At 43.0% G+C, this 20441-nt stretch overlaps 2 protein-coding genes across 2 annotated transcripts in view; one reads left to right on the top strand and one right to left on the bottom strand.

The window, feature by feature from the left end:
- SSH2 (slingshot protein phosphatase 2) overlaps positions 1–5105 on the bottom strand; it is a 95236-nt gene extending 90131 nt beyond the window's left edge. The window contains exon 1 of the mRNA XM_084272907.1: positions 4905–5105. Coding sequence (XP_084129033.1) covers positions 4905–4967 — 63 coding nt within the window. The 5' untranslated portion in view covers positions 4968–5105. The remainder of the gene's footprint in view (positions 1–4904) is intronic.
- A 7882-nt stretch (positions 5106–12987) lies between these two features.
- The window catches only part of EFCAB5 (EF-hand calcium binding domain 5), a gene marked incomplete at its 5' end in the record, with an annotated part of 32336 nt that continues 24882 nt past the window's right edge, over positions 12988–20441 (top strand). Inside the window, 3 exons of the mRNA XM_084272869.1 lie at positions 12988–13553; positions 17832–17988; positions 18669–18732. Of these exons, the coding sequence (XP_084128995.1) occupies positions 12988–13553; positions 17832–17988; positions 18669–18732 (787 nt within the window). The remainder of the gene's footprint in view (positions 13554–17831; positions 17989–18668; positions 18733–20441) is intronic.

Below are 20441 nucleotides of genomic sequence, written 5' to 3'. Positions count from 1 at the left end.
AGGTTATTTGCATCTTCAAATTACAAGCTCCTTTTCAAAACACAAGAATTTATGTTGCTGGAATTCAAGAGGTGACAACTTCAGTGTATATTTCACTCTGTTTTAATGTAATCTCATGGTCTGAAAGACAGAACAACTATACAGCTCGGTTGCATCTGAAATGCCACCACAAATGGCATCGTACTCAGTGGAATTAAAAAAAAAAAGGAAGGTGAGGTAAGTACAAAGACAAAATTCCCCTCCTAACCTAACAGTGGCCATTTAAGGTCAACCTTGACAAAGTACTGCAAGAAACCTGACTTTCCCCAAGAAAAGCAGGCTTCAGCTTCTAGGTCAGCTATCTTAGCTTCTTTTGGCTCAAGACACAAGTACTCCAGAACTAAGAAGTTGAAAAGCAGTGCCCCCGTGAACAAAACAAAAAGAAGGGGAAGGATGTGGGAGAAATAGCTGTGAACTTCACAAAGTCTACTACGTGTTTCATAAGAAACTTCTGTTTTCCTAGCTACATTGCAGTCCCCTCCAGAAATCAACTCTCCACAACCCTATACAAGTGGCAGCTATCAAGATGATAGTATGTAGAAGAAAAACAAGAGAAGAGTTCTACATAAGATAAACTGTACTTAATCATTGATCTGTCAACTCACAGTTACCATATTGTTTCATTGGAATTGCAGGACCAGGGGCAGAGAAATGTTATATTTAGCTTCCCCATAAATAAGTGGGAAAATATTTCCTGCATGTTCCACCAGCGAGGAGCTCTCAAGCAAAACATGACAGGCTCCCAAATACATTTGCAGGACTGTGCTTCCTGCTCAAGCTGTTCTCCTGGGATTAAGGAGGGGAAGTCAAATGGCTTAGGTTTACATTTGCTTTAAACTTTTTTTTTTTTTTAAACTATGCATTTTAGAACAATATATGCAGCATATCCTCTCTTTCTGGGTCAGTTGCTCCCTTCCAATGAAAGCATATTGTCTCCCTGAGGGTAGGGAAGACAAGTGAACAGCAAGAGCAGTCAGGGCCACATTGTCTGCCCAGCTTCTTCACTACTCAGGAAGATGTAATAGACAAAGGAAAAACAGCACGAAAAAGAAATTACAGATTTATTTTTTTAGACCTGTGCATAAAGATAGTTTAAAAGGGCAGGTTTCAATAGATTATTTCCCAATACAGAGCATTTTAAAAGTCTTTTGAAAGGCTACAAAGAGCAGTTTTCCACTGCTCCCACCATGATGGCATGGATCCCATGCTAGCTTGGTGACTGAAGCTACCCAATAACTTCCTCTGCCTTAGATAACAAGGCTCATAAAGATTTCAAGGCAGGCACCTTTTACAACCTCTCCTCTGCTTCAGCTACACTTCCTTCTTGCAGCTTGTCCCTAGACCTGACAAGGCGGCTGCTGTGCCCGCACTTTGCTGTGGAGTGAGCAATAGAGATATTCCACGTGTGTCAGACAGACTAAGGCATCTGCAGCTTAATACTAACAGCAGATTCAGAGAGATGGTCCATGGCTTAGACATCCAAGCAGCAAAAGTAACTTTAAAAGGACAGGATTACCAACAATGCATGCACACTAACAAGCCAAGCAAAATACCCTGCTCCTTCCTAAAATGTTACATTTTTGTTAATTGAAACTCCAAGCAAAGGACATAGCAAGTTAAATTCATTCAGATTTCCTTCTGCCCACTATCTTACAATTGCCAAGAAAGGACCCAAAGAAAATATACTATCATTTCTTCCCCCTGAAATGAAGATGCTATAAGGGAAGGATAGGAAAGCCCTACCCTTGACAAGACACTGTCCCTCAAGACAAGGAATGAGGGGCAGCTATTTGGAAAGAGGGTCGAACAATCCAGGGTGTGGAAAAAACCCAAACAAGCAACAGGTTAGATTTTTATGTTTGACTGTAGTACAGTCCTGCCTTCTCCTCTTTTCTGTTAAGATGGCACATCAGATGAGAACTGTTCTGCTGTAGATTGCAGTCTTATTTCTCAAAAGGGGCTGCATAAGCAAAGGCCAAAACAAACAGAGAGCAGAACTCTGGACAGATGATTAAGGGAATATTACAAGTCATCAAGTGACCAGAAGGCTGTAAATCTATAATCAACACTTTGCATGAACTACCCTGAAATGAATGCTCATGAGATGCTCTATGGCAATAAGAACAAGATAAAAACCTATAAATAAAAGCCATCCAATTTCAGAGTGATTCAGATCAGCTATTCCCCTGAATCCGTAAGAGCCAATTATAACTGTTTGTAGGGCATATTTAATGCAAAAATTCAGTTTGAGGACATCAATTTCCCTCTTTCTCCTTGTCTGAGAAGTTTTATGTCTAAAGCAAAGAGACATCAAGCAATTTAAAAGAGAATCCATTTCTGTCCTCAAAATTCTTAGTGACCTGGAAACAGAATTAGACATAGCCATATGCTCACACACCGACCAGCTTCTTCCTTGCCCACAAGCTGGAACAGCAAAGTTCCAGCAGTCACCAGATAATCCTTGTTCACAAACAGCAGGGTTAGACCCCTATGCTACTCAAAAATTGTTCAGAAACATGATCTTTCTCTTAGGAAGGTTAACTTGGAGGTAGAATTATCAGCCTTATAGAAGGAAGGTACCACCAGGCTACAACAGTTTGGTTGAATCAGTTTCACTTAACAGTGAAAGAAACAAGTCCCTCTGCTGAAGCCAACAAGGAACCATAAGAATGACAAGCATGGCAGGCACAGGACCTAAGCCTTCTGAAGAACTAAAAAGGCAACTGCCCTGGTCACAAGCCCATAGCAGCCCAGGAAGGATCATCATCTTGAAATGACACCAACAGTTTTGATTCAGAAACAGCAACTTTGTGATAGAGGAGGAAGACTCACAAGCACAATAAAATCCAACCCCAGCTATCTAACAAGAGGCTAAAAGGGCAGTCAAAACCCTCAAGTGTGGTTAGGAAGTTATAACAGGAAATGCAGAAGTACTCAAACAATAGCTGTTAAGGGCAAAATACGATGAATATCATTTCCACTTCAGACTGCAAGAGAAGTCTGAGAAAGTAGAAGTTATTATAAGAAGCAATACCGGACCAGGAAGAGTCACACACTTATTTCTCCACAGGGCACCAAGGAATTACAAGGACCTGTGGTACAGATTACACCTCAGTACTATGAGATTGAAAAAAGAGAATGTAGATAAATAGACCAAAAGCTGCATTCTCTGGATTTATCAGCCTTTGGAGACAGTTGTTTATGTATTTAAAACCTACACAGTGCTCCAAAAATCAGTACAGTTTCAATTAACTTAATTGGGAAACAGCCTGGCTGTTCCGGATGGAAAATCCTTACAGAATACAACTAATTATTCATATATCTCAATATATAAAAGGGGTTATGCACCCAAGTGGGAAAATGAGGGAAGATGACAAGAGGGACCTACCTAGTCTCACAAGATGTCTTAAATTCAAGAAATGTACGAGAAAGGGAATAGTGGAAAGGGTAAAGAAGTCAAAAGGGGGAAGCAACCTCTGAAGTAATGCACCACATTAATATTTATAGCAGAGAAATAGAAGCAAAATTAATCTGTGTTGCTAAATACCTTAGAGACACATGGGAATGAAAGAGAGGAGAGAAAAAAAAATGTTCTGACAGCTAAAATGCTGTTGGGGCAGGCAGGACCTGTCAAGTAGTTGATCTAGTTTCAGAAGAGGTTACCTAACACAACAAGAAGTATTTTCAGAGTAGCTGGCTTTTTCATCCACACCCCCCCTATGACGGAAGCAACCAGGACTTCAACTCTTCTCCCTCCTCCCAACATTTGCAAACCAGACACAAGACCAGTGTGATAATGCAGGAGGTTTTTTAAGGGAAAAAAGCTAACTGAGAAGTGAGCACACAGAAAGCTCTGTTTTCATTCTCGTCCTTAGTTGTAACAGAAACAAGCCACGTAACCTGTAGGTAGCAGTTTAAGGGGTTAACATGCAAGATTTTACAATACAGAAGTACTAAAACAACAGTCCCAAGTTTAAAGAGCAAGGGAAAGCAAGAAGCCTTTACAGCCTCCTGCCTCACTTCCTCATTCAGGGCAGCGCTGAGAACATCTGCTCGTCCTGCACATCTCACCCAGAGAGCTCTGAAATCCGGCCTTTCTCTCTCTGCCTTGGGCTTGACACAGCCTCGTGAAGATTTTATGCAACGTTCCAAAATTAAAAAAAAAAGGAATAAAAATACACAACCCCACCAACCCAGTAAGAACATCTCAGCTGCTGGCAAAGGAAGGGCCGCTGTACTGCAGATACCCAGAGGGTACTGTCAGATTAAATCGTCTTAAAACAACCCTCACGCAAACAATGTCAGTTTGCTTCCCCGCACACGCTTCCCGCCTCTCTCCCACCACGTACAATGAACACAAAATTAAGCCAGGCTGCTTTATTTAGACAGATGGAGCAGCGGCACCTTCACACAGAGGGGCGAGGACCGGGCTGCGGTGCCCGAGAGCCCTTCCACTGCCTGAGGGGCTGGGAGTACCGAGCCCCACCGACTCCCACACCTCAGGCTGGGCCTGCCCAGGGGCACCCGGGACCCCCGCGGCTCTCTTCGCTTGTCACCAGGCCACAGCGGCGCACCCGCGACAAGAAGGCCCCGCGGAGGTGTCTGACCCCCGTTTCCGAGGTCCGAGGGCGACAGCGGGCGGCCGCCCCGGGGGCGCTGAGGCGGCCGCCCGCCGCTGCCCTCACGGAGCTGTCAAGGCCCGGCCACCGGCGGGAAGAAGGCGGAGGTGGGGGGGGGATGAGGGAGGTGGGGGGGGAGAGACAGGGTCTGGCGCACGCATGCGCACCGCCGCGCGCCGGACCCTAACGGCCACCAACCGCCACACTCCCCTCAGCGCCGGCCGGGCGGCTGACGGGCGGACTCACCGAGGCGCAAGGACTGGAGGTAGCGCTGGGAGTAGGCGAGCGCTGCACCGTGACCAGAGCCATCGAGGCGCGGCGGGACCCGCCCCCCCCGTCCGGCCGGCGGGGGCCTTACTCCATGGCGAGTGCCGGCGGCGACGGGAGGAGGACGGGGAGGGGAGCGGAGGTGGCGCGGCACCGGCCGCAGGGGGCAGCAGCTCCACGCACGCCAACGGCCTCTCACCGACTGAGGCGCGCTGGGGCTGGGCCGGCCGGGCACAATAAGGCACCAGGGCGCATGCGCCACCTGTCAGCGCGGCACCGCCCCCCGGGCCGCGGCGGCGGGTTAACCCTCCCCGCGCCGGCGGGAACGCGCGGCCTTTGGGCCTGGCGGGAGGTGGGGGTTTGGTGGCTCCTTCCCCGGCCTCTCAGCCCCAGAGGTGAGGTTTGGTTACGTGTGCCAGCTCGGCTGTGGCCGCTCGGAGTGTGCTTCCCGGCAGGAGGCTCTGGTATGTACAAGCGATGGGTGTTTTGGAATCCCACCCTGCTGGGAGCTGTGTGCCTGTGTGGCACCCTGCCCCTGGGAAAGCTGGCCTTCGTGCTCACATCCTGCAGCTTTTCCTTCAGTTAGGGAGCAAGAGAAACTCTTTCTGTAATGAAAACAGCACATAATACCTATTTATAGGTCAAAACAGAAGCCCAAACACCAAAAACCTAGTCTAATAAGTACGTAACACCTATTTATAGGTCAACACAGAAGCCCAAACACCAAAAACCTAGTCTAATAAGTACGTAGGATGTTTAAACCATCCAAACATCCCCTGAATGCAAACACTGTTTGACAGCTTGGGTGCTGAGACAACAGGACGAATCCTGTCAAGGTTCCAATGTGTTGTGGTTTCTGCCTGGTGCTGCTGAATTCATGGGGATGTTGGCATGGAGGTAATTTGGATCAAGAATTGTCTTGGGCATCTAATGATGATGCTACATATGATAAACAGAAGCCATTCTAAATACCAAACAGGGCAAACTCTGTGTCAAAGAGTGTGTATTAACCCCTTGATTCCCTTTAAGCACCTGGTACACATTCCTTTCATCTGCCCTTTAGACTGGCAGGACCATACAAGACCCTTTTGCCCCTGTAAATCTCAGCAGCAGAGGAGCCACATTGGTGTCTGTAGGTCATTTCCCAGTCAAGATAATGAGCGGGGTGGCTCTGGGAGCTGCCATGAAGAAGTTGGGCTCATAATGAGGCATTTTGCCTCCTAGTGGAGAGGAGAAGATGAAGGACAGGCCTGGACTAAAGCTGAGTGTATGGAGTGTGCTGCACAGAAAGCCAGGATCCGGAATGTGAAAGGGTCCCAAAGAGCCCCCAGGAGGCCCCGAGCACATGGGGAGTGTAAGAAAAACCCACAGGTAAAGAAAGAGTTATTGTCCTGCCTTTTACAGCCATTGTGTTGTTATTTTGAAACACAGTATTTGTGGAAGGTGGACCAGTGGCCCACTTGGATTTATGGCAAAGAGGTCAAGAAAATGACTCCCAGACCCCTTTTAAATTAGTATCCCCCATATTCTGACTATTCCACAGCTTCTCAATAAAACTATATCTTCTTCTGAGCAGCCTCTTGTCCAGCCCCTCCCTCCCCTTAATTTATTAAATACCTTATCTCCGTGTGGTCAAATCTGCAATACAGATGTGGTTTGAGCAGATCTGTACAGTAGATATAGATCAGGAAAGACTATTCCAAATACAGGCATCCTTTTGCCATTATAGATAAAGCAAGCTGCAGGTTTGGGGAAGAAAACAGCTGCTCTCTGCTCAGGAGCTGCAGGTACCAGAGATTTTCCTGCTTTCAGATGACACAGACCAGTAAAACTGGTGGGTTTGGCTACCAAAAAAAGCTACTATTCAACAGAAATTCTTTCCTATCAATATTTGTTACTTGTTCTGGCAATATTACTAAATTGCATAAAGTATCTTTTCCTGACCATTTTAGTCACCATTTTATTTAGGTTGTTCCCAGTTCAGGGAGGAAGTAAAGTCTTAACTAAAAATGTCATGGATCAACAATATAAAGTAACACATGGGAACTGTTTTGTTTTCAATACATTGAAAGATTATTTAGGTTTGCTGCTGTATTCATTGTAGATGCCTTTTATAATATTTTACTCAGTTAAGGTGTTTGTTCTCCTAACTCTATTTTCCTCTTATTTTCTGAGAAACTGAGAAAGTGCTTTGTCTCCTGGCAAAGCATTTCCTTCTGTCAGGTAAAAAGGAGCCTGCATCACTTAGTAGTCTCTTGGAGAAGGTTTGGGAACGTAAGTATGGACTCAGGTGCTTGGCTCCATCTTGGTTATTGGAAGCATCACGAGGCTTAGCAGGAAGAGAGATTCTTTGTGGTTACCAGCCACTGTTGGAGGCCGTGGTGCTGTGAAGTTTCTGCCATGATTTTCAGTGGAGGCAGGATTCACTGAGGAAGCAGAAAGTTTCTTCTTCTCTGGCATATCACAGGAATCCTAATGCTCTTCACCTTTCTCTAAAGCATATCTCCATTATTGTTCTGTTTCTCTCACAGGGATTCCTGTAAATGTAAGGCTACTTCCAGGGTTGTAGTTTCTGTTCAGATATGTCTGCACTGATGCAGAGGATAGGTGGGAGGCTGCACATTCCCAGGGTATTCTAGCAGTTTCCTTACCTGCGACTGGTGTTTCATTCTGGATTATGAGCAACAGTCACGTGGGGATTAGTATCAGTAAATGGGTATTTAAACCAGCTTCCAAACTAGACTTTGATGTAATTTTTCATATATCCAGTAGCTCTTCTGGGTATTTGAACAGCAAACACTTAAAAACCGTTTACCATGAGTCAATAATGGAGGTGCTACCTACAGTTAGCCAAAGGTCCAACGTATCAGTTATTAACTACAATAATCACAGATTGCAGTGGGTCTCCGAGCCATTAGAAAGGTATAATTTGTGTGTGCAGTGTTTTTTAGCAGCAGAATTTAAATGTGGAGGAGGAAGCTATAAAGCAGATGTATTCTGGTTGAAAAGAGCAATTAGAGGGCAGCCTGTGGTCACAGCATCATGGTTGGTAGGAAAAAGACACCGGGGAGCCTGTGGACTTATTCTTCCCTGTGCTGAAAGCACTGTGGTCAGCACCTGCAGCTTTAGCCCAGCCTGTCATTTCAAGGATGTGAAGCTATCCATGAGCTGGTTTTGTATGCATTTCCAAAAGTGACTATTTTCTTTCTTTAATAGACTGCAAACATTTCTCTGGCTAACACAACTTATTATTACTACATGTTGGGGCTTTTATTGCATAATCTTGGCATCAGCTGCAAAAAGGCAAGAGAGTGCTCCCAACATGCATCTTCCACAGCAAAAAACAAACAAAAAAAAAGGATAGAAGAGGCAATTCCAGCGAAACATCTGTGATGACATATTCAGCCCATTATTTTGTCAACAGTGCAAGTATTTGATGGCATAATAAAAGGATACACTTTGCTTAGCAAAAACATTGAGGGATAACAGCCAAGTTAAATAGGGTGTGATTAAAGGTTTGCTTAACCCACGGGATTGCACTTGCAGAAAAAGAGAAATAGAGCCTTTTTTACCCCTCCTTCCAAGTGCTATTTGTATACTCTTATTTGGAGGGGGGTTAAAACATGACTTTACAAAAATGGGAAATACTCTTTTATTTGTGTTTCATGCTGAAAAAAAAAAGTTTTGTAAGTTAATTGTAACAGCAACACGATCCTGAGTTGCAAAGGGGACAAACCAAGCCCACCTGGGAGAAGAGATAACAAGAATTCATCATGTGCAAACTGCTTTGGGGGAAAAAGAGCACAGTCCACTTGAAAGTCTCATTTGAAATGATTCCTGTGCACTCATTTTCTGCTTCGTTTTATCGACATAATTGATGTTCTATTTCAACACATCTTAAAAATACATCACAATGAGTGTATTTCCTTCTGATACAGGGTTTTTTCCTAATAAATAGCAAAGTTAATTTATTACAGTGTATTTTTCACATGAAAGTTGCTGGGTGCAAACACCAGGAATTTCTACAGCATCCTGCTTTCCAGAAAAGACAGTATAAAAATAAGATAAAAAAATTGAGGCTTTTGACCATCCAATAAGTACAATTGTTGCTGTGATTTCTGAGTAGATTTCCTCCCTGTAAAGAGCCTGTACACACTGTGCTCACTTTCTAACTTGTATGGCTGGTCTTAGGAGCAAAACTAAACTAAACCTTTTTGGGGTTTTTAATGGGCAGCATAAAATGCTGTCCTGGGTTTCTGTTGGGACTCCAAGTACATGAAGGGAAAGGAGTTTTACAAATTAATTTGTGTTTTTTACAAATTATTGTGGGTGCCATAATAAATAAGTGGCTTGATGACAGAGAATGACATTTTTGAGTCTGCAACTAAAACTCTCAAGTTCCTAAAGTAGAGAACAAATGTGATTCTGACAGGAGCTGTAGCAGATGGAGACTAATGCTCTGTTAGAGCATAGGGTACCATGCAGCTGCTCCAGTGACAAATAGCATAGACAGAAGTCACAGTTCAGTCTCCCTGCAGATAGACAATCCAGGATCATGCCTCTTCTGGTGCAAAATACAAAGGAAGAAACAGCATTAGATAAACCTTCTTTACTGTCAGAAATAGCCATAAATTTCTCAGTTGGAAGTCCTGTAAAACACCAAGGAAATCACTGAACAGACACCTGATTTACATTAGTATAAATGAATGCAGAATGGCTGTCGTAGGTGGTTTTGTCTTTCTTCTTTCCCTGTGTTCCATATTACTCTTCAAGAATGCAGGAGAAATTATTAAAGGTGATTCATCAAATTCCTTTAGATTCAGGTTTAAAGGCAGTCTAATGAAATGGCACTAAAAACTTTCCCCCTTCCCTTTTATCTCTCAGGTTCTCACATCTGGTTAATACAGCCCTCAGTTCAGCTTGTACAGACTCACACCAGTTCTGGACTTGGTGAACCTTGAATATGAAGGTAAACCTCCTGTCACTGGGCACCTGTGGATTCTCTCTTGGTTTGTGCCCTTAATGTTGTCTGTTGCCATTCATAGTCTTTATTTTATTTTATTTTATTTTATTTTATTTTATTTTATTTTATTTTATTTTATTTTATTTTATTTTATTTCATTTTATTCTCTTTTATTTTACTTTATTTTCAGCCATGTGATGCAGTGATCTAAGTTCAGTACAGAAAAGTCTGTTGGGCTGCCAAAGCCAAAAGACAACCTACAGCAATTCTGAGTGGTGGAAGAGACATAGCAACCTTTGGGATTATTGCTTAGCAACTGCAAACACACAGAGGAGTAAAACTCACAGCCTGGCTCCACAGCAGGTCTGAGAAATCCCTAATTCACTTTAGGATTTTTAATGGTTGAGAACAGATGGGCATATATTAAATTCCTGTTCACTTGCAAAGCCACTTTTGAAAGCAGGAGAAATAAGATCTATGTTGATACCTGCTCCAAAGGTAAGGAAAACAGTTCTTCAAAGCTTCAGAAAGCAAAAGAGACAGTCTTTTTATACTTGTATTGAAAAGATCATGTATGAAAAGGGTATTGGGCTTGTTGTGATTGGTGAGATAAATATGCTCTGTAAAGCATGGTAGGGAAAGGCAAAATTTCTGAGCAGTAGAGCATCAGAGAGATTGAACTGTGTTTTTGAAGAGACTTTTGTAACTCAAACATCTCCAAAATATTTACCTAGACAAACTTTAGGATTTCCTAACCCTGTCCCACCCACCAAAATCCCCTAACAGAATAACATTGAAACCATAAAAATCTTATTTATGAGCAGATCTGGTGTTTGTACAGAAAATTGAGAGATAATCTTTTTGTACCTGCAGGGATTCCAACAAGAACATTTCTCTGTCAGAAAAAGGAGGCTGGAAAGTGGCATCTACTAAATAATGAAAAGCTTATCTTGCCTTCAGCTTGAACAAAGGCTTATATCACATTTCAAATTTCCTGGGTGTTTCTAAAGCTTGTTTCTCTGCACCATGCTTACTACTATTTGTACAATCAAGCCTTCACTTGGGAACACCATAGGCCTTGAGAGTTACATATATTGTGGGCCAAATTCTCAACTCATGTAAATCAACACTAAAGTTCATAAGCCAATGGTGTTTTTACACAAACTGGAGGCATGTCCATGTAAACCTCAAGAAATTCCAAGTCTCAAGTCTTGATTCTAATACTCCTTATTGTTTATTTTAACAGTTCCATGGGGTTTTATGTATGCTTTTCCATACCCTCCTAGTCTATCTGCTTTATCTGTCCTGCCTTAAAGCAGTGGGCATAGTTCTCTGTCCCCTGCTTCCATTCTTGGAGGTAGGAGAATGCCATGGGATTGAGATAGAACAGTCCCACTCCGTTGTTTTTCCTTTTGTTTTGTTCAGAGACATAGAGACACTTTATAAACATTTACTAATCTTCAAAATCATCTTAACAAATGGTGGAGAGCAGTGTAGAAAATGCATTCATCATCATTCAGCATCAGCCACCTCATAAAGCAGAGTGCAGTTGTCACTTTAACATTGCACAGCAACTGCAGAGCAGTTTCGTAAAGGATGTTCAAAAATAAGAGTATAGAAACTGCAAGAACAGTTTATTTTGGCACAACAAAACCAGTTGATTTGGAATGTGACCAGAACATTTGGTTAACACCCTGCTTTGAACCAGAAAAAGTCTGGTTTTACAGCTCATTGAAAGAAACTCACCTAAGGAAGGAACATTTTGACAGGGTTGACAGGTTTCCCTTTCTACCATTATAAATCTGGACTCCTTTACAGCTTGTGTCCTTCAGTGGCAAAACCAGCTGCCTTCTTAAAACTTTCTGTGTTGGTCAGGCAGGCAGCTTGAGCCATAAATCCATCTCACTGCCCAGCAGGTAATCGTCTTTGAAAACAAATTACCAGAAGATGCCAACAAGCCCATCGAGAAAACAGACATAAAAATGGAGTGCTGGGAAGTGTCCTACCTATCCAAGCAAGATTTGGACTCAAACAATGGTTAGGAACCAGAAGGTCAACATATTAGTAATTACATTTATGTGCCAGGAGGGCTGTAGATCATATTTATGCATTTCTTGGAAGGTTGAACTCCCTTCAGAATGGCTCTAAATGCTTAAACATGAAGAGCAAACCATATCAACACCACTGGTATTGCTGTGGATACTGACAGGCCTTAGAGCAAAGCACTTCTCAGGAAGAGCTTGGGAAGGGCAGTGTGGCAGCAAGCTCAGGCCAGATCTTCAGTTCTGCTTGATACTTCACAGAATGAACACTGAGAAGGAAACAGTGAACTTGGGGAGATTGTAAAGGGAGATACCTGCAACTCTCTGTAGGTCTGTTTTACAGAATAATTGAGAAGACTTAAATGCTTGTGAACAGTTTAATTACAGAGCACCTGGTATGGAGTTTCTGTAGGAGCTCTGTTAACCCATACACCCGTGTCCTTGGTACCTTAACAGAATATCCAGAGGGGAAAATAGCTGCCCAGGTTGAAATGAAGTAGTCTATGGGACAGACTTCCTCACTGTTCTGCAAGGGATGAAGCAGAAGAAGGAATGTAAAGAAGCCTTGCTCCTAGGCATCTGGCATTTCCCGTTACTTGCTTCCTTTGTCTCATATCCACTGGATTTCCTGGAGGCATGGCATGGGAGCTCAACAGAAACAACGATACTAGGGATAAGAGAAACCCACTGGTTAGAATTAGGGGACAAGACTTCTGAGCATTGTTTACTGCTTGGTTTCTGAGGCTCAAAGTGACCTGGAACTAATCACTTCTCTTTTGTGTTTCAGTTTCTTCTCCCGCAAGAAAGCAGCACACTTACTTAGTTGCTCTGTCTCCACGGGCTGTTGTGATACATAATTAATCTTTATAAATAATTTACTGATCTTTGAAGTAAAGGGGCTGTATTTATTGAAGACTACAGAGCAGCAGTAACAGAGTAAGAGAGGAATACAGAAAAAGAGTATTATTTAATTCCTAACAATAGGCTTTCTTCCTGTGTCATCTGCTGGGATACTGTATAATACACTGCTTTTGTTCTGTCTCACAGTGATTGAGGAATGGCTTCTCAGCCAGAAGCAGCAGCCCAAGCTGCAGGTCCAAACCATCCCAAACTTGGAGGTGAGACTATGACTGCCAGAGAAATGGAGAGAAATCGAGGGAGCGATGACCTGCCGTGTCTGGGTAATTATGCTCCATGGAAAAGGTGTTTTTATGAAAAGTTGCAGCAGAGGAGTCTGAGGCTGCAGGAGACAAAGGTGAAGATGTTTCATGCCCAAAAGGCAAAAGAAGAAAAGATTAAAAAGAGAGAACCCTGTGACTGGCTCTCCAAAGAGTGGTTCAGTGAAGAGAAAGAGTCACTAGATACTCGTGTCTATTTGCTTGACAAACTCCTGCCTACATTAATCCCAGGAGTGGAAAAACTGTTAATGGAAGTGGAAAGAAAGAATGTGCTTGCACCAGGAAAAGAACCAACCAAATTTAACCCCATTCATTTTCTTGGTGAATACCTGATGAGACATAACCCTCAGTATGGTACTTCTACAAAACCAGGCCCGTACCTGAGAGGAATGAAGATGGTTACAGATGAACTAAAAATTGAGATTCCAGGCACAGAACCAGAGAGGTGAGAGTTCTAAGTGTGACTGGTCACAAGACCAGAGCTGGTGTCTTGGTCTCTTTTGCTAAAGGAATGGTGTGACAGCAGCTGGGCTGGCAGAGTGTCGAACGGTGCCAGAGATGGCAGTTGTCTCTCATAAAAACCTGAGAAGCAGGACAAGTGCCAGGACATGTCACACAAAAGGAAACACTAGTTATTCCTGTTTAAGGCAATATTCTGCCCTTCACAATATATAATTCCTCTTTAGACTCTATCTTAATTATATATGTGGAGCGCAAACAGTTTTCAAACTGGTTTAGGTTAATGACAGCAGTTCTTTGGGACGAGCTCTATCAAAGTCTCAGTACCAAAGACTCTTCACATCATTTCTACCAGACTCTCTCAAACTTATTAGGCAGGTAACCTTCTTTTGCTCCTTTGGGATGATTTGACCAAAGCAACACTGATAATGTCCTGGCACATCCTAGAAACTCCTTCTCTTGGGATTTTTACTTTAGCCATTCCTTTCAGATTCTTTTTCCCCTTTAAAGTAGGAGCTGTTTTGTATTTTAAGGTGCTTATTTATGGGATGTATTCTGGGCTGCTTGCTTTAGTAGGATATTTAACGAATATTGGAAAGGGGTTCCATGGCATCTTACATTATGCTAAGGTTAGAATGTGAGTGCATTAGGTAATCAATATTGCTGTCATTTTAATTGCTTTATTCAGAAAAATAGAGAAGTGAACATTTGTGGTTATAGATGACCCAGAGGTGATTGTGAATGATGTCAAAATTGCTCATTCACTACTAGATCACTTTATATCTCTGTTTGCAGAATAATGACTTCTATTTGAATGGCTGTCTCTTCTATTTGCATAAGTAGAACATACAGCTAGAAAATTGGTTTCAGGGTTTAAGTGTCAGGAATTAGGGAAGTAAAATGTTGACATGTCTTATGCATAAACTCTAAATGAAGATAATTGAAGCTCCCAGTATTATAATGAATAAAAGAATATGCTACATCTCTCTCTACCACTCCGAGTTTCTGTCTCTACATTTCTAGTCCACATACTGTTACAGTTCATAGGAACACACCTTGTGTGAATACAACTAAAGTGAATTTCATACAGTCACTTGCTTCCTTTTTCCCCACAGATAAAAATAAGTGATCATGATCAGTGTGCTAGAGCACAGGTTCTTGGCTTTTCTTCATAAGCAGACACACAGCAGTACAACCAGAGCTGGTAAAAGATGTTAGATGTTATTTGTTTAAATGCTGGTCTACTGAAACAAATGATTTGGTGAAACATCATCTTTTTCAGTGAACTTTCACTCACACACAGACTGTTCTGGAGGGTGCTTGGAATGCAACCCGTGCCACACCTTGGGCTGTTTCACCATTCATATTGCTTCACAGAAGGACACTTGGATGCAGGCAGTTCAGAACCATATCTCATTTTTATTTTGCCAAAGAAATTGAATCAAAGTACATCAAATTTCCTGGGGCTGGGATTTGTGAGGGATGTTTTGGTTTGCTTTGTGGGTTTTGTTTGTTTTATTTCATTTCCTTTGTCTGGAGAATCTCCACCCCCCTCACTAAAATACTCTTAGCTTTCATTGTCAATCAGAGCTCCTTTCTGGAGAGGTTGGATTTTCCTCTGCAATGCAAGTGTTGGCTCCCAGTGACATATTATCTTGGCCTTGTCTGTTAAGTCCATGTTTACATTTGAAGACAGGTTCTCAATTTGTAGCTAGCAGAGCTGATGCAAAAGAAGGAACCATCCAGACTCATAGAAATCAATCTCAGACAGCACTACCATGGGTGTTTATGTAGCCAGAGCTGTAGCAGTTTTTCCATATCTGCTTGTAGTAGTATCATGGGATTTATATTCTCAGCAGCTCAGGATTTACATATTTGTGATGGCTGTATTGTGGGATTTGCATAGGATTCTGAAATCACAGCAGCACAGAGGATTTTACTGACACCACGTAGCACTGAGACTCCTAATGTGATTCACTGGCTTTTCTAAACAGGAAAAGAATGTTAAGAGAAGTGCTAGTCTGTCCTCAAAATCTCTCCATAAGCACCAGAAAGATGAGGAGTGAAATTCTGGTCCCAGTGAAGCTCCCAGGGCCACTGACATTCCCTTCAGGGAAGGCAGGATTACACCGTGGTTCTTATCTAAAGCTTAGCAGTCCCCAGTGAGCTCTCCCAGGCTCCCTCTGCTCTCTCTGTAACTGCCACCTGGCTGGGAGTCAAGGCATGCAGGAGAACAGATGGGAGAAATTCCTTACCCAAATGGATTGACACCTGAAACAGAGACTTTATTTGTCCAGGGATGGTAGTCCTTCAGTCTGAGTCACCCATCCTTGTGTGGGAGTCAGGCGGCTGTCTTCCTGAAGGAACATGTTTTATTCTGCAGGGAGAAGTCGCCCTTGCTGCCATCTCATCTTTTCTGGAAATGTCTAAATCTGAAAGGAGCCCTCTTTGGAACAAGTGCCCAGCACTGTTACAGCCTGTTTTGCCATTATTGTTCAGAGGGGAAATGATTTGTCCCCCAGCATGGACACCAGGCAGGGGATGCTGCTGCCTGGTGGTTTAGGACCCTAGTGCAAATGCAGAACTGCAGCAGAGTGCAGGTGCAGCTCACAATGCAACCTGTGCAGAGCACTGCCCAAATTAATCACCTGAGCACCTTGGCAACTCCTAGCATGGCTTTAGCTCTGCTTTCAGCTTGCAGACTGCTCCTGAGGAGAAGCCACAGCTAGAAATGGTCCAGATTTCTCTTTCTGCCTGTTTCACACATTGGAGAAAAATCTTTTAGTCCATTTAGCTTGGTACCTGCTCTGTACCTGCTCTGTTTCTCTTCTTTTCTGTCTCTGTGAAGGAGTCAGAAGAGAGGAAATTATTTTACCCTTCCTCTGCTATCAAAGTGCTGTGGAGGCTGAACTGCCCCAGCAGGCACTTTACAATGTCCACGACTGATTAAGGACCCCAGTTATTCGTTAAGAGACCTCTGTGATAAGTGGCCATGAAGAACAAGTACCCAGTGATAAAACTGTGAGCCAGGTGTATTGTTGAGACATGTTTAACAGGCCTTTCTTTTCATTACTGAAAATACCACTGGTTTATAACTTCTAAGCTGAGTGCATAGGAAGGGAGGAGAGCAGGGACAGGATCAGCCCATCCTCACAACCTGTGAAACACAGGGCAAAGAAGGGAGCAGAAGTTGTTAGTTTCTGGATTAGGGTGTTCTCAGGTAGGGAAAATGAGTGGTCCCCTTTGAGGAGCTATAGAAGGTTACATAAGGGCTGCAGGATATCCTTCTCAGCACAGAGGGATTCCAGCCACCTCTGGGAGCAGGAACTGTTCTCCCCATAGGAACTGAGCCTTTGGCTTTAAGGATTTTGAACTTCTTAAAGGCTTTTTCTTTTTTTTTTCCATTTCATAAGTGAACAAAGTCAAAACCAAAGCAGATGAGTTCCACAGGATCAACTTTATTCAGTTCTTTTGTTGTGTGAAATGGAGGATTTGGAAAACCATGGCTGGGTGATGAGAGAAGCAAAGACAAGGGAAGGAAGAGGAAAGGGAGGCACTTTTAGCCCAAGCTTGCGATCTCTTTGTGTTCAAAATGATGGAGAGATTGGTGCATTATCCCTGTTCTAAGGCAGTAAGGACCTTATTGTGTGAGACAGCTTAAGAACTTTCAGTGAATGCTCTTTGCCAGTGAAGTGCTCATGTGAAATGGTACTTAGGCTTTGAGACAAATGCATACCGAGGCAATTTTATTGGTAAAGCAGGTGTAGCAAAATTAGGCACCTCTTTTCCTGCTAACATTGAAAGAAAATCTACATAATCTACATAATAAATGATTAATGCCATTATAAATGTGAAGGCAAAATTTATCCCTTTTGAAAACTGCCACAAACTAGGAGAGCTGTGCTGATGCCTTTCCCTTAAATGTCTGCTGTATGCAAGAGGCTCTCTCCACAGGCATGTGTCTGACACTCAGAGGTTGTTTCTTCAGATTCACAGTTGCACTATTCAGGAGATGATACATATCAGGATATAAATACTCTCCCCTCCTTGGAACTGCCCTCTGAAAACACAGTTTGCTAATATCCAGTCCAAGAGGCACACTGGTGATTTCATCCTCTAAACACCAAGTATTTCTTTGGGAAAAAAAATCTGATTGTATTAGAAGGACAAGGATTTCAGCAAGAAGTTATTTCCTTTCCTCTTGTTTTTCAGGGTAGGCTTAATCTATCTTAAAATATATAAACCATATTCCCATATGCTCCAGGCTGGCCAGGATGAAGTCTGAGGCAAAGAACAAGCGTAAGGAGAGGGAGCAGGTGGAAAATGTGAAGTCTCAAGTGAAAGAGCTGAGAAAGGAGGCGCTGGCAGTTCAGTTCAAGGAGTGGGCAGCGGATGTCAGTGGCAGGATACCACTTGCACTGGTAACTAAGAATGACCCTTTTTAACACATTGGCATGATTGTTCCAGACAGGCAGAAAAGGAATTCTGTGACAGTGCCATCTGCCCTGGCATGGCAGCATGGGGTACAAGAATGGGTAATGGCTCATCCCTCTGGGCCAGGGTGCAGGTCACTGTCTACCACTCAGCCTCACCCTGATTCCCCAAGAGCACATGGAAGGATTGCATCCTCCACAGAAGTCCTGGGAAGCTAAATGCCTTGTAAGGTACTCAGACACTCCTGAGGTTGTTGGATATATACCTCATCACTGGTGCCCTTTCTGCAGCTGGTTACCCCTCAGAAACCCCTTAAAAAGGTCCAGGGCAGCCACTTTTGCTCTCCTGTGGCATTCCTTAAATATTCTTTCTACCCCTGTGACTCATACAAATTGATACTGCAGCTCATAAAAGATGAGATCTGCAGAAATTGTAACACATCCCTTGCTACGAGCATCTTTCTTACAAGTCACACAAGGCCCCTAGGAAATTGTGCTGTGGTTACACACAGCACAACAGAAGCAAGGTCTACATTTAACAGGGCCCACCTGTGTGTGGTAAGAAGCACTGCTGGTCCATACAACTAATTATTCCAGGTGATTTATTTTTGTAATTGTCTGCTGTTGTCTGTGTGAAACAGGCCTCTGACTCTTACCTTGCTTTGTAGGTTCAGAATGCCCTGAGGTCTTTTCCAGATGTCATTGCTTCTACTCCCACATATGTGAGAAAAGGTAAGTTTTCAATATGTCACCTTTAGTTTTATTTCTGTGGTCTGAATTCTGATGCAGACTGTGAGCATGCATGAATGGATCTGATAATGGAGAAAGAATCTCTAAGGGTTGTTATACCAGCTAGGATACTAACCACAAATCTTCAGACAGATTGGAAAGAGACTGAACCACCATGTGGTTCATTGATATGATCGTGGAAAGAATGGAAAGAGGTTTAAAAAAATCTTTCAGAGACAGAAAGATCAGATGCAGGCCCCTTCCACTTCCATCCTGCGTTAGCCAGACAATGCCATGTGCTTGTCACAATTTTTTAAGAATCTCTTTAACAACCTCCCTCATCTACTCTGTCTGATGATGTTCCTTCGCTCAGGGGAGGTCTTGGAAATCCCATGGTCAGCTTGGCACTCTGGGAGGTATGGAGGAAAGGCAGGATTGAAAAAATTGAAGTCTGACAATGTTGTTACCTTTTATGGTTCCAGAGAAATTGCTGAGGCTTCCCTAACTCCCTGCCAAACCACACATTCCCCTTGCCAGCCCCAGGCATGCCAGTGACACTGTACCCTCTGTATCAGAGCACTCAGCAGGGAAAGGATTTCCATAATTCCTGTCCACTCTACAGAGCTTTCACTTGACCTCCCTGAATAATGATGATTGGAGAGATAGAGCCAGGAACATTGAAGTGGCCACAGGGAGCCTGCTGCCAGCCCTTTACATTGATAGCCTGTAATGATCATCAATAATAACAAATTTGCTTGTGCTGGAAGATGGGATGATAAGCAGGGACCCTCTGGACTGTGTTTCTGCTTGTTACTGGAGTCACCTCTGCCTGGAGCTTGCTCTTGCCCAGCCCTTTCCATCTCACAGAACTGTTCCTCTGAGTAAGAGTCTTGTACTGGTGGCACGCTGTGCGAATGCCAAACAGCCCCCGGGCTCCTGCTGTGGTGGCTGTGGTTCTCCAGGCTGGGCCCAGAGATTGAGAAGGGAGTTTCTGTACAGATCCTTGCTCTGCAGATGCTGGAGGTGCTTTGTGTCATATTTCACTAACAGTGCACCTCTGTTTCTTAATGTTTCATTTAATAGCATCCAATATACATTCATGGGACATTCAGCTTTGGTTTATAGTTTAATAACGTACAGTTTGGCAATTTCTAAAGCAGCAAGAGAGAAATGTATTCTACAATTAATTTTCTTTTTATTCCTGATATAATGTAGAACAGAAGCACAATTCCAACAGAAGTAGTACATCTGTGTTGAAAGACCTCATTCAGAAGTCAATGTGGACATTTGACATACCTTCTCAGTTCCAAAACAGCAGCCCAGAAACTGACCAAAAGATAGTTTTAAATGTCATCATCAGTCAAAATATTCCCACAGAGCTTCTAGGGAAAATTCCTGACTTGCAGATTCTCCTCTTGCAAAACAGAATCCATGTCCCCAGAATTTTAAGGCTGTTTTATCTATTAAATGAAAAATAATTTCTTCCCTCAATAATTAGTTGTTAGTGCTGTTAAAAACATTGCAATTTGCACCATATGTCAAGAATAAATATGACCACACAGTTCTGAATAGCTAAGATTCTCAGTGAGGTAGATATGTAAGAATGAGGTTTAGATAGCCTCTGAACAGCCACATGCTTCAGCTACTGTGTAGAATAACCTCAAATAAATGTAATCCAACATGAGAAGACAGTTAATGTAATGGTGTGCAAA

Source organism: Gallinula chloropus (assembly GCF_964237585.1).
Source record: "Gallinula chloropus genome assembly, chromosome: 19".
Lineage (NCBI taxonomy): Eukaryota > Metazoa > Chordata > Aves > Gruiformes > Rallidae > Gallinula > Gallinula chloropus.
This window is presented reverse-complemented; position numbering and strand designations above follow the sequence as displayed.